Raw genomic sequence first — 13,207 nt, 5'->3', positions numbered from 1 at the left:
CTCCCTTCTCACACAACTGTTTTTGTTTCATTGTCACTGATAACCTAATTACTGTGCCTGCTGGAGCTCCTTACCACTGAGCCTTGCTGCTCTGTCTCACTTGACTCTCCATGACCATGACCTCATGAAGCCTGGTTGCTGGAAGCTTATCTTCTCCCCTAATGATTTTTACTGACTCCATAAAAAAAGGACCACCAAACTGTTTCTTCTTTTTTCTTTTTTTTCCCTTTGGCTGGAAAATGAAATGCAGCCCTTTGTGCTCCTCAGAACTGAGCCTTTCCCTTGTGCCTGGTGTACTGACCAGGGAGAGTCCACTGCTGCTCTAAGTTTAGGAATTAGGCTGCTGTTTGTGCTGAAACCTTTCCATCCCCCCTCTCTGCCCCTATAATCATTCCAAAAAAAAAAAAAAAAAAAAAAAAAAAAAAAAAAAAAAAAGCTGTTCCTTCCATCCAATAAGATTCTGTATTTTTTTATTCCAATAGTGGAATCTTGTATTGAAATAATCTTAGTGTTCAGCAGTTATACAGTCGAACAGTTTTTGCCTGTAGATCTTGACATCCTTTGCAAAGTTCTCTTTCCAGATGGGAAAATGAAGTGCAAGGGAGGTGAAGTGACTTTGCTCAAGGTCCCAGGAAAAAACAATAGTAGAGTCAGGAATTAAACTCATGCCTTCTAATTTCCAGAATGGCAGTCAGTCATCCTGGCCAGGCTGGAGCTTCTTAACCTATGGCTATTATTCCTTTTTAATTAAGCCTTTTATCTATGAATTGTATCTGATTGAGATTCCAGAGAAAATTAATTACACACATCTAATTATCTCCGTAGAACTGACACTCAGTTTGATACATTTCACCATACAAGGCAGACAATAGCTGTGTCTCTGGTGTATGGGGTGGGGGTCTCACTCCTTCCTGAAGCAGCACTCTTTAAAGTCTGACTAATAAATAACTACCCAACACTCAGAGCTTTTGTAAAGCATCCTTTGAATTCTCTTTTTTTTCTGACTCAAGATAGAAATCTAATTTATCTCAAGCTTGCTAAAGCCTATTAATAAACTGGATATATTATTCAGGGGAATTTTTTGTCTGTAAAATGATCCAAATATTCACAAGGAAACTTACATTGGGGTGACAAAGGAATGTCACCATCCTTACAGGAACTAAAATCCTGGCAAGATAAGGCTGTGAGCAACACAACTTTCAAGTTAGCACCAAGAGATGGGCTGGACCATGTGACATCCAGAGGTCCCTTTCGACCTAAATTACTCTATTCTTCCCTGAAATATTACACATGTATTTGTATGTAAGTAGAGAGTGTGAATGTGTGCGTATGCATATTTATTTTCATATATCGAGCTTGTGTACACAACAGAGCCAAAAAGCAGAGGCCACATTTATTCTTGGTGGATCAAATGTGTGTATTTGTAGAATAAGTTAACCTTGAGGTAATATTTAGTGGTAAGAAGGGAGCAGCTGATATTGGCCCTTAAAAATTGTAGAAATATACTTGCTGCCACCTAGAAATGCTGTTTGCTCACTTCTTTTGTCTCAGCTTAGACAATGAAAATAAACTGCCTTTTGACTTACTGACAATTTAATTCCCTTTCAGGTTCTCAGTTTCTGCAGTTTGGGCAATTTATATAGCCTTGACAAGGAAACATGTGGATTTGAGATTTTTTAAGTAGCCATTCTAGGATTTTCTTCACAGAAATCATGGAATCTATTATTTTGAAGCTTCATAGAAGCTATTCTTTAAAGAAATATGATTGAAGAGTTTATGCATCCCTTTAATAATATCAGGAACCCTTTTATTTTATCTCTGGGCTACTGAAAAAAAGGCAAATAAAACCTTTGCCTCAGAAACTTAAGAGGGATATGCAGAGAGTCACTTATGTGTGTAAGCAATGTTTGTTTGTGTGGCTGAGCTCAGCCAATGCTCCAGGGAGGCAGAGGCATAACCCTGCTCCCTCTTGTGTGTTTGGGGATGGGCAACCACTGGCAGCTCCCCCACACACACTTGGCCAATATTACTCCAAAACAGAAGAGAATGAGGCAGAGAAAAGTGGGGGAAGATTTATTGACTGAGTAAAATGCTGAAAGCAAGGTCTCAGCCAGCTGTGGCAGAGGTAATTGTGGGGTGTTTTGTGAGCTTTACTTTGATAATCTTCCAAAGCAGGCAGTCTGGCTTGCAGACAGTGACTGTGTCTTTGATTTTGGGACAAGCCGGAAGAAGCTGCTTGACAACCCATGCAAAATATTTAACTGCAAAGAACAAACAAGACTCTGGACAGGCAAATAAACAATGGACTCATTTATGAGATTTTAATGATGGAAGAAAAGCCCATTAAATCCAGGCATAGACAGCTCACATGGAAGTAGCTCAAGACCATGGAAACCAAGCAAGAAATGCCCGTGTTGGGAAAGCACACAAACATCGAGGGCATGTGCTGAAGGGAAGACCTGCTTGGCTCAGGAGCCTGGCACAGCCCAACACAACACTTCACCTGATGCTTTGGGTCCAGCCTGAGCAGGACTGTGAGGTGGGAGATCAACATTTTCAGGTTCAGCTGGCAGCACATTCATTCATGCATGCTACTTACATCTGCACCTAGCAAGACCTAGTCCCTACAGCATGTCAGATCCTAGAGGCTGTCAGTGATGGATTTTGTAGGACACCAGTTGGAGGTGATGCTCCCAGACAATGTTCTCCTTGTTGGCAGTGTCAGTCCAACAACAATTCCCCTCAGTGATGGTGCTGCCTCCCCTCATCCCCAGGGCTGAGATCAGGCTTAAAGCTTTGGTGATCCAGGAAGAGATTCACAAGCACATTGTTGCCTCAGGGGTGGGTCAAGCCGCTCATCATGGTAAAATGTCAGGTTCAGCTGACTAATCTTTTGCCATAGTGAATTTGTATATCATAGATACCTTGCTAGATGGAAAGGGATTTCTGCTCCGAAGATCAGACAGCTGGGAAATCTGTGTAGCTAAGAACTAAGGTGAATTGAAGCAAGCCCAGTTATACCAATTATCTCTTGTGTCTTCCACTTCTTTGGAAGAATGAGATTTTTTTTTAGAATACATTAAGCTGATATAAGCCTGTCCTGCTGCTGAGATGGGACATCTTTCTCCCTCCTCTCCCTGACTTCCCATTCCCATCACTGTATTTGTGCTGACAGTAGCTGCTATCTGGAGGGATCAGACAACTGATCAGACAACCGATTGAGCAAAAAACCAGTTTGCCTTGTGGGGAACTTCTTATGCTGCAAGTCCATTCTGTTATCCTGTGAAAGTTTTCCTTCCATGCCTCAGTTTATCCATCAGTACATTGGCAAACACTACTTAAGCTCAAAGAAATATTATTTCAAATTGCTTTCAAAAGTGCCATGTGCAGTAACAGTGCAGTGTAAGACCAGATACAAACAGATAGATACATCTCTAGAATTTGAGTCCATAGAGGATGACTTTTTCAAAGTGATTATTTAGCCAGTTTGTGTTCCACAGATGAGAACATACTCCCTTGTATTTGATTTCATCTTTATTTTTCAACATGCTGCTCAACAACTACTGTCTCAAAGAAACAAGCAGTTGAATTTGAAGGAGCAATTTCTTAAGGCTGTTAGTAGGGAATGTTTGGCCATGTAATAATTCTGAAAGGATTCTTTAACTTCTCATTAAAGAAAAGCCAGCTTCAACAGAGATGAAACTTAGTAGCAGCTTACATTTTCTTTAGGTCTGTCTCATTTTTCTGCTCCTTTCTTACTTGGCTGTACTGCCATTGTACAGATATGCAAGCTGGTGTATCAGGTGTGATATAGTGATCAGGTGTGTGGACACTGACAACAGGAAATGCTCCATTGTGATGAATAGTAAAATTCTCCATTTGATTTCAGTGAGGCCAAGAGGAAGACACCTTGGAAGGAAAGAGGGATATTCCCTTTAAGAGACTTTTACTGGGGCTCTTGGAAAATTATGTACCCCAAACCCTTAATAATAAAGGAAAGTGCAGGTCTTTATTGTTAACCTTTTTGCCTCCAATAAACTACTGTGCAAATTATGTCTATTTGTCTCTTTGATGTGTTAAGAGGATGAAAGGGATAATGCTGTCTCTAAAACCACTTGCTTCTCTTTAGAAATTGTGAACCTATTTCTCTTTTCAGCAGCTGGGCTAATTAAAAGAGGAGCTAAAATACATCCCTGTTTTAGTTTTACTCAGTGTGCTTACTTTATGGTCACAGACATTTGCTGAATAATTAGACTGCTGCTTCTACAGACTCAGTTAGCATTCTTTTCTGCCTGTAGTGTGTGCTTTCACACAGTGGCAAGTGGGGAGAGGCAAAAAGAAAGGATCTCTATTTTAAAAAAGAATCAAAGCCAGTGGAATAACACAGAAGGAAATCTACAATACTAAGTGGAATCTGCCCACTTAATAAATGCACACTAATTCAACTGTCTTTTTTAAATAACCTTCTCATTTAGTTTCTTTTCAGTATTTATTGACCTGGCATTTGTGATCTTATTATTGGCACTGTGGCCTTGTGGCTTCATTTGAGAAAAGCTGTGGCAGGAAGAAATAGCCAGGTTAAGGCTCTTCAGAGGTTGCCACCCTTCAGGCTTCAATTCTCTCTGGGACAGAGGACCTTATTCTGGGCAGAAAAATTATACTAGTATGATCAGGAAGAGAATTTGTCTTTTCTGTGCAAGACAAGGAACAGGAACAGGTAATGAATGTAGAACTTTTGAGTAAATGACAGCACTGATGATGTTAGACTTCTGCAATAGGGGAGAATGTTTGGAAATCTGCGGAGAAGAAGCAGCTGCAGTATTGAAATTCATGACCACATAGCATGAGAATGTGCTCGTGTCCTAAACGTAGAGGAGTGGCGCTGGACCTGTCTTGAGGACTTGCCTCTTGTAATGGTGTGAGACCTGCAACATGTTGACAACTTAACTTGCAATTAATGTTGCCCAGATAGAAACAGTCCAGACAGACTGCAGCAACCTCCTCAAATTTTAGTCCCTACAGCTCCTGTGGAGTGTGTAGTCCAGCCCTAACCAAGGACTGAAGATGCTCTGTCTGCCAGGCCTCTGTCCCTGCTGATGGCTTGCCTCCCTGTCCTGTGGCCTTCCTTCCAGTTTGCCCCTCACCATGTCCCTATTCTTGCAGGAGAGAGAGGGGCATCCACGCGCCCAAGGGAGGTCCTGCTGCTGACAACTGCATCGTCCAGTGATGCCAGGCATCCTTCAGGGCTGGTGGAGAGAAAAATCCTGGGCATTGGCAGGCTTGCAGGGACTGCTGGGAGCTACTTGAAGAGACCTCAGGGTCAAAAGCGAGTAACCCCAGCTTTTTTTCTAAAATAAAACGCAAGTCTCTTTTCCTTTGTCCATGCTAAAACCTAAACATGTGAACTGAAGTAACCCATTTGCTAAGATTGAATGCATCTGGATGTGTCTGAGTGCATCTGGCCCTCACTTCTCTAGACAGAGGCTGGAGGGGGAGGGGAAGAGAGGTTGGGAAGGGTTTAGATAGGCAGAAACACACAAAAACACACATATATTTTTAAGGAAACATGAGTCACTTGCACTCCAAGTTTATTCCAAAAAGTAAATTCCCAGGCCGCCCTGACTCCTGCCCCCAGCTCTCGAGGCAGGCCCTGTGCAACTGGGTGTGATAAATATGGATAAAAATTGGATACATCTGTGGGGAGGAGACAAACCACTATTTTCCAACCTGCCCTGACATGTTAAGGCCACTGCACTTCTGAGTCGCTCCCCGGTCTCTGAAAGCCCCTCCTGCTGCGGCGGAGGGGGCTCCTGGCCCCCTCGTGCTGCCAGCTGTGTGCCAAGCAAGTGCCAGCAGCTGCTCCACCACCAGCAGCGGGGCAGGGGAGGCCTGGCAAGGAAGGGCAGGGTGCAAGGGGGACAGCTGATGTCCATGTGTCCTGCAGGCTCTTCTCTGCTCCTGGTGTGCGAGGAGTGGGTGTTGGGGGAACCAGCAGCCTCCCTCCAAAGCCCACAGCCCTTGTGTCCCTCTGGCCATTGTTGTCCTTCCTCCTGCCTCCCCTTGTCACTGCTGCCTTGGGGACTCAGCGCTAGATTGCTCTGCAGACCAGATTCTTGCCACGAGAGACACGTGCTGCCCCTGCAGCAGGAGGGGTTTATGCCCACCCAGCTGCCTGACAGCCACAGCCTGTGCCCAGGGATGCTCTGCCCCGGGCAGGGCTACTTCTGTGCCACTCCAGCACATGGCACATGCCATGGAGCCACCTTGCCTGGCCAGTGTGCAAGGTGACACGTGTCTGAGGGACAGGCCACTGCAGGGACAAGTCAGAGCATGTGGCACAGAGGTGGGGAGAAGCTCTCTCTGTTTGTGACCCAGGGGGAGCTTTGGCAGGAGGCCAGCCTCCCAGGATGGCTGCAGATGCTGGTGGCCAGCCCGGTGGGCAGATGACCCTGGTCGTCACCTGTTCCCTGTGTCCTGAGGGTTTGGCAGGGGAGGGCACTGCAGCGGCAGACTCTCTGCTGCAACCTCGGCTGAGGGGGCCTCTGAAGCACCATCCTTGACACCAGTTCTTTAGAGTCATTGAGATCTGAGTGCCTGCAGATCTGACAGCTCCCCTGGTAAGAGGAGTCAGCAGTGCTGAAATATGCAGCAGCTTCAAGGGTGGGTGACTTGAGGGCACCTCACCTCCCAGTCCTTAGGGCTGCAGCTCCCAAGAAAGCAGCCCATGATGTTGACAGCTGGCTGCTGCAAGCAGGTCTGGACACCTCCAGGTGTAAACAGCCCAGGTTCGTGGCCATAACTACAGCAAATTTGCACTCAACAGTAAAAGCTTTTTGCTAAGCCTTATCAAGATAATACTTGCTGGTTCAGCACAAACTGGGATGGGGCTTGAGTATAAAAAAGATCGTTCTGCTTTAACAAGGCTTCCCCTTCGAGAGAATAATATTGGAAGAGCTAAATCCCAGATTGGAAACAATGTGTGGGTTTTGTTTTCTTTTTTTCCTTCACGTTTTCTCCCTTGCCTTCATTCTTGGTGTTGGGGCTGGAGAGGAAAATCTCTGTCTTGCCAAACTAAACAAATTACGCTTTACAATTCAGAGACTTAAATGCCTCTTTTTATCATCATTTCCGTAGCACTGAGTGTTGAGAAAATAAAAGGAGTAATAAGCAAAGTGATTGCATACATTTTTCTTAATGGCCATTGGCAAAAAAATTCAGCCAGTTGTTTCTCTTTAAGGCTATTAAGTTTGCCTCAAAATCATTCCTGGGTAAGACACACACACACACACACACACACACACATACACACACTCCGTGCTGTCAGGAAAAAAAGTACATAAAGCAGAGCCCCTTCTTTTTGTTATTGCTGTCCCTGCAGATCTCTGCTTCCCATGACAGCGCATGAGATCAAACCCCTCTGACCACACTGAAGGGAAGGGGCTCATTCGACCATGCCGGGAACACACACGCTCTCTTACAGTACCTCTTGGCAGGCAGGAGATGAGCAGGAGCTGGAGAAGAGTGAGTCCTACAAGTGTCCATGGTGCTCGCTCCATACTGCCCAGGCCAGTGCAGCGGTGTGACTGCTCGGGAAGGGAAGGCAGGCAAACAGCTTTTACCGGGACCTCACCAGCTCCCGGCGGCGAGGGATCTCAGATTTCAGACCTCAGCACGCTCCCATCCTCACCAGAGGGGAACTACCTTCAAGAGACTTCTCAGGCGTCCAGAAGCACACGTCACCCCAAACCTCTCCAACTGCTGCCTTAACCCTTTCTGGACTCTGGCAACAGATCCCTTTTGTGATGGCTTTATTGGCTCAGTGCTCAGAACAGAGATAGCAGCTTTCCTTATGTAAAGAAAGATGTTTTAAAGCAGGAAGAAAGAGGAATGTTGATATCTCTCTACAAGAGCCATCCCGGTTGCTGCGGGTGAGCTGAAGTTACGGACATCTCCAGAAGGAGGCACTTTGTCCTTGCTCCCCTTGGGCTTGTGGAGGCTGATGCATCCCGGGGTGGGGCAAGGCTGGGTGTAGGATAGGTGCAGAGAGGGATTCCTGTCCCACACTCCTGCAATTGGGCAGCCTGGCCAAGTGACATGGTTCACTTTACTACGTGCTTAAAATAGCCGTACATTTTTATGGTGGGGCAGATGAATGAATGAGGCTCAGTAAAAGTTCACTCCACAGTGGATGAAAACCACAACACACAAAAGGAATCACTTGGCATACGTGTGCTTGTGCTAGTCAAAACCTTTTTAGTGTCCATTTCTGCCAGGAAATGCAATTTTGGCACAACTGAAATGTTTTGTCGGAACATGTTGATATTGAGGAAATGTTTAATCCAAACAAATGAGACCATTTAGTTTGGACTTTATCTTTGTGTCATATTTTGTTTTGCCTTTTCTATTAGCACATGCTACTGACTTTTTCTCTGGTCTTCAACCCATATTTCATAGCAGCATACTTAATTTTCTCTAAAATTTTTCTTGAACAATTTTTTAATACTTTCCAAAGGACATGTTTTTTACCTCTGAATCAGACTTTCTCAATTTGATTTCTATAGCAAGATTTCAAAATTTATGTATTATGAGGGGGGAAAAATTGAAAAATTGGCATTTGCTTTGGAGAAGGAAATCAAGTAACCAAAAAAGCTTTAATGAATACCTACAGTTTGGAAAACTCAGGCGTGTTGAGCAGCCTCAAAAATTTGACAGCCATTGGCAATGGAAGCCTTGAATAGTTCAGTGCAGTGCAAAATCCCCTACACCTTCAGGTGGTCTTTCATGGGGTGAATTCCTTTAACGAGACATCTCTCTAGTTTAGGCTTGTCTGTCTGCCAACCTCTTCACTTTACACTGTGAATGGTCTTTTCAGGGTTTGTGCACTTTCCATATAAAACAGTACCAAAATATTTTTTTCCTGAATCTTTAACACTGATACAAACCTACCATTGGGAATTCCAATAGAAGAAGACCTGAGATGGGTACCACAATTTTAACCATTATAGCACATAATCCTTGCTGAGCTAGCCTGGCTGCTGCCCTGGGTACTTTGCAGCTCAGGAGGAGGTCACCAAAGCTCTCCAAGTCTCCCACTGGGCCTTATTATGGCTCAGTTACTACTTTCTCCTGGAGCCCTTGGTGGACATCTCTTGCCCCAGGGCCCCGAAACTCTGCCTTGGTGGTCCCTTGCTCCTTCTGATAATTCATACATATGCTCTAAACTCCTTCCTAATTCCAGCTTTGGGCTCCTCTAACGAGCCATTTCTGCTCAGTGGCAGGAGGAAAAAAAACTAAGGATAAAAATGAAGCCCCCAGGAGTAGATGAAAACAGTGAAAATGGGAAGCTCTTACATCTTCACAAAGAAACACTAAGCTATTTTAAAGCCTGTGGAATCATGATTAGTTTATTTCCTAGCCATTCTTTCCAGTAAGCAATTAAATTATTTAAGCTAGTAAGACCTTCTTGGACTGCAAGTTGACTTACAGATGTCTGAGGCTTAGATATCTATGAGAGGGACTGCTCATGGGGATGTAAGCCAAAATCTGGGTTTGGTGTGTGAACTGAATGGAAATCACAGAGCACTGAATGAGGCTGGACACAGGGAAACAGAGTTTTAAGGCCAGACACAGAGGATTTAATACTTGGTTTCATAAAGACCAGAACCACTGGGGAAAATATGCCCACAGGGGCCACAACTATTCATTTGGATCAATTCCTGTGGTGAGACATTCAACTTGCTAGAAAAGGAGTAGATGAAGTGGTTCTTTGCAGGAATCAGCTCTGCAGGGACACCTTCTGTTTTAGGGTAGAAAAGTGGTCCTTCTGTGCTAAGGAGGTGTGAACTAAAGGGTTAACTGATAGATTTATGACTTTTTTTTTTTCCTTTTTTTGTCTCTGAGGGAATGTAATTATGCCACCAGAAGATATAGGCACACTCAGCATGACTCTACAGTGTTTAGCTTAGCTTGGTACCTTGCAAAATCAGTTTAGTTGGTGGATCCACTGCCTCCTTAGAGAATGGTTCAGCAGCCAAACAAGAGAATTCAGTCATGAGCCCACACGTTTGCACGTGGCCTATTTACATGGGCTGTCTGCTGGGATGTAGCTTTAGTCCCAGGAATGACTATGGGCAACTTACACAGGTCTCCTGAATGCCCTTCTTGCATTCCTATTAAGAGGCAGGGACCAAACCAGGCACAGTGCACCAGCCAAATATTTCAGGTTGTATGTAATCCCCCATGAAAGAAAGCTAAAAGCTCTTAACCATGTGTCTGTGCTGCTGAGGAATCTCACTGTAGCATTTGGCTTCGATGCTGTATCTGCCTTACCATTGAATGTACAGGTTTGGAAAGTACATTCCACTGAAACTGAATTGTAAAAGGGAGTGCTGCAAAATCTGATGGAATTATTGTGTATTAATAATAACTTCCAAGTACCTAGCAATCCATTTCAACCTAAAGTAAAGCAAGATCTTTAATAATTAATAATTGACCACTGAGTGAATAATTAATGTGCAATTAATAGCACCAGCTCATGTTTCTAATAATTTGCCATGAAATCGGAAAAACTGTGTGGTCCAACCTGCAAAAACAGAAAGAATGCCATTATTTTATACTGGGGGAAAGTGATATGCAGGGATATGAGCTGAGGCACATACCCTGAAAAACAGTGGCAGGTCCAGAGTGGAACACAGAAACTTCACCCCATTTAGTACTTGTAGCTCTGGACTGTCCTGCTTGAGAGGACTCAGTGAAGAATAATTAAGGATGAATATATAGTTCTGAATAAATTCAGTTTGGACTTGAAATAAAAATTACTACTTTTCAGTCTTTAAAACTTTAGTGAACTTTTTATTTCCCCCCCCAGTCTCTTGATTCTGTTACTGGAACATTGCCAGAAAAAGTTCTGCTTTTGTGACTTCTGCTCAGATGATTCTGTCCCAGATGTTCCTGATCATCATCCAAAGCTCCAGAGGTTCTGCTAGGAGGAAATCTGTGATTTTCAATGTTATTCACTTCTGCTACTACAGAATAGATGCCTTCACAGGACCTCCTTCTTACAAGAACATTTGGAGTCCATTTCTTTTTTACGGGCAATATTCCTATTTAACTAGAGGAGTTTTCTGCCAAAAAAAAAAAAAAAAGGTTGAATCATCTGGACTCAAATATGCTCCCAAGAAGATTGTTGGAATTAGGTCTTGAACTTCAGTGACTGCCCAATAATACCCATCCCACTCAAACAATATATGAAGAAACCACTGGAAAGACATCATAAAAGAAAATAGACCCATTGAGAGGGTGGAAAGGATTTGTATCTCAGGGGGAAATGAAGTTCAGATGAAACTCAGGTCTGGCACTTCAGGAGTAACAGCAAGAGAGGTTAATGAAAGATTAGCACTAATATTTTGCTTCTCCCTTCAAAGCATTGTTGTCCAATAGGGAGGGCCCTTTTAGAGGAGAGATTATAAAGTGTTTGCCTTTAAAATAAAGCTTCTAAACTGAATTCCAGACCTTACTGGAATATCTGAGGAACATTTTATAAGTTCCTAGGATAATCAAGAGTATACTTTGCCCTTTGGGTTTCAAGTTCTGCTGAACATGTGCAATGCAAATATCCAGTATTATGAATTACATTGGAGTTGTGGCAGCCTACCCACACAGGCACCTACAGATAAGGGCCCTTTGTTTGGCTTTTTCTGGCCTGAGCTCTGCAAAATATTCCCATCTCTCTATGGGGTGTTAATCCTGTGACTGAAGCATTACAGTCCAGGAGAGCTAACTGGGTGTGAATAGAAGTGGCCAAAAGAGGTAGGAGCTGCAGTGCCAGCATACAATACAGCCCTTGACCTAATGGGACATGTAAAGAAAATGATAATGCTTTGTCAGAAAGCATTTGTATTTGATAATGTATTTGTTAGAAATATTTTATCAGGAAAATTGAAACAGTTTAAAGTTCACAATTCCAATTAATATATTTCTGGACAGATCAGCAGCAAAATATGGTCAGAAAAATATGACTGCTTAATGGCATCTACCAAGCAATGCTTTTCTTCAGTTATTATTACATGTTTTTGTTGGGATGTTTTTTTCAGTGATCCTTCTGTGTTTCACTTTTGTATGCAGTCTACGATAATCTTCACCATAGCAACGTGTAAGAAAAGAAACAGGTGGAAGATTTAACTTGAAATTAAAACTAGCCAGTAGTCAATCCTGCTTAACAATCAGTCAGACACTGATATTACTGTCTAAAGGGAAAATAAAAATGGGCTGCAATTATTTATTTCCCTGTGTGGAAATAAACAGCTTGTAGATTCAGTCATTCTTGTGATACACATTTTTGGTTTGAAGGTTAACAAATAAAGATTTCTAGGTTAATGAATAAAACTTTTAGTCTGTATAGCAAATTCAAACTGATCATCACACATCAGACACACAGAAGATTAGGAATTGTTTTGATTTTATTTAAGTTGGACTTATATTTTATGGTCTTGGGTGAATGATAATTTATGTGAATCGGGATGGAAGCCAAGAAAAAAGTAAGGTTTTGGGATGGAAACCTAATCATGTTCCACCAAGAAGGCCAACTGCAGCATAAAGTCCAGTCAGATGAATGTATGCGTGACCCAAAGGTCAGGAAAATGCATGTGGGAAATAATTGGTGGAAGGTCAGCTTTTCATAGGTGCTCAATATCTGATTTTTCAAACTCTAAATGCGGAAGTATAACAGTTCTGGAAGCACGCTTCACAAGCTGTAACTGTATTGTGGCTATGTGATGGAGATAATGGAGTGATGTAGGACTTGAGCAGTGCTGTCTAACAAATTAAGAGCTTCATCTGAAGTACTGCTTTTTTGTCATCTCCTTTTCTCCCTTCATTGATTCTCATAAAAAATGAAACTGAGGCTTACTTTTTCTGTCCCTGTCGGTAAAATTTGCCAAAATGTCCTCAGGAAGGTTCTGTGAAAACATCTGGGAATAACAGTGAAATCCTAATAACAAGGAATAACAAGACCATTCACCTTTATGCAGTTGTTTTGCATGTCCTACAAGTAAATAATCATGAAATGTGCAATAACACACCATTTATTTTCCTGATGCAACTTTTGGGAGTTCTGCTGTTCATCATTTTACATCATCTTACACTAATCAGTTCTTAAGTTTTTTGTACTTCTCTCTTGGTTGACTTGATAGACCTTGACAAAGAGGGA

The 13,207-nt window shown here is 42.8% G+C and overlaps 1 protein-coding gene and 1 long non-coding RNA gene across 4 annotated transcripts in view; one reads left to right on the top strand and one right to left on the bottom strand.

The window, feature by feature from the left end:
- The window catches only part of PAMR1 (peptidase domain containing associated with muscle regeneration 1), a 55,190-nt gene extending 47,340 nt beyond the window's left edge, over nt 1-7,850 (bottom strand). The window contains exon 1 of one of the 3 annotated variants that reach the window (XM_068193798.1): nt 7,484-7,850. In XM_068193798.1, the coding sequence (XP_068049899.1) occupies nt 7,484-7,556 (73 nt within the window). In that variant the 5' untranslated portion in view covers nt 7,557-7,850. The remainder of the gene's footprint in view (nt 1-7,483) is intronic. The other 2 variants (XM_068193799.1, XM_068193800.1) reach the window with 2 other exon arrangements.
- Nucleotides 1-13,207, top strand: part of LOC137475925 (uncharacterized) — a 56,289-nt gene that overhangs the window by 27,291 nt on the left and 15,791 nt on the right. The gene's annotated exons all lie outside the window — the stretch shown is intronic.

The sequence above is a fragment of the Anomalospiza imberbis genome, chromosome 6 (assembly GCF_031753505.1).
Source record: "Anomalospiza imberbis isolate Cuckoo-Finch-1a 21T00152 chromosome 6, ASM3175350v1, whole genome shotgun sequence".
NCBI lineage: Eukaryota > Metazoa > Chordata > Aves > Passeriformes > Viduidae > Anomalospiza > Anomalospiza imberbis.
Note: the sequence above shows the minus strand (reverse complement) of the source record. Positions and strands in the feature narration are given on the sequence as shown.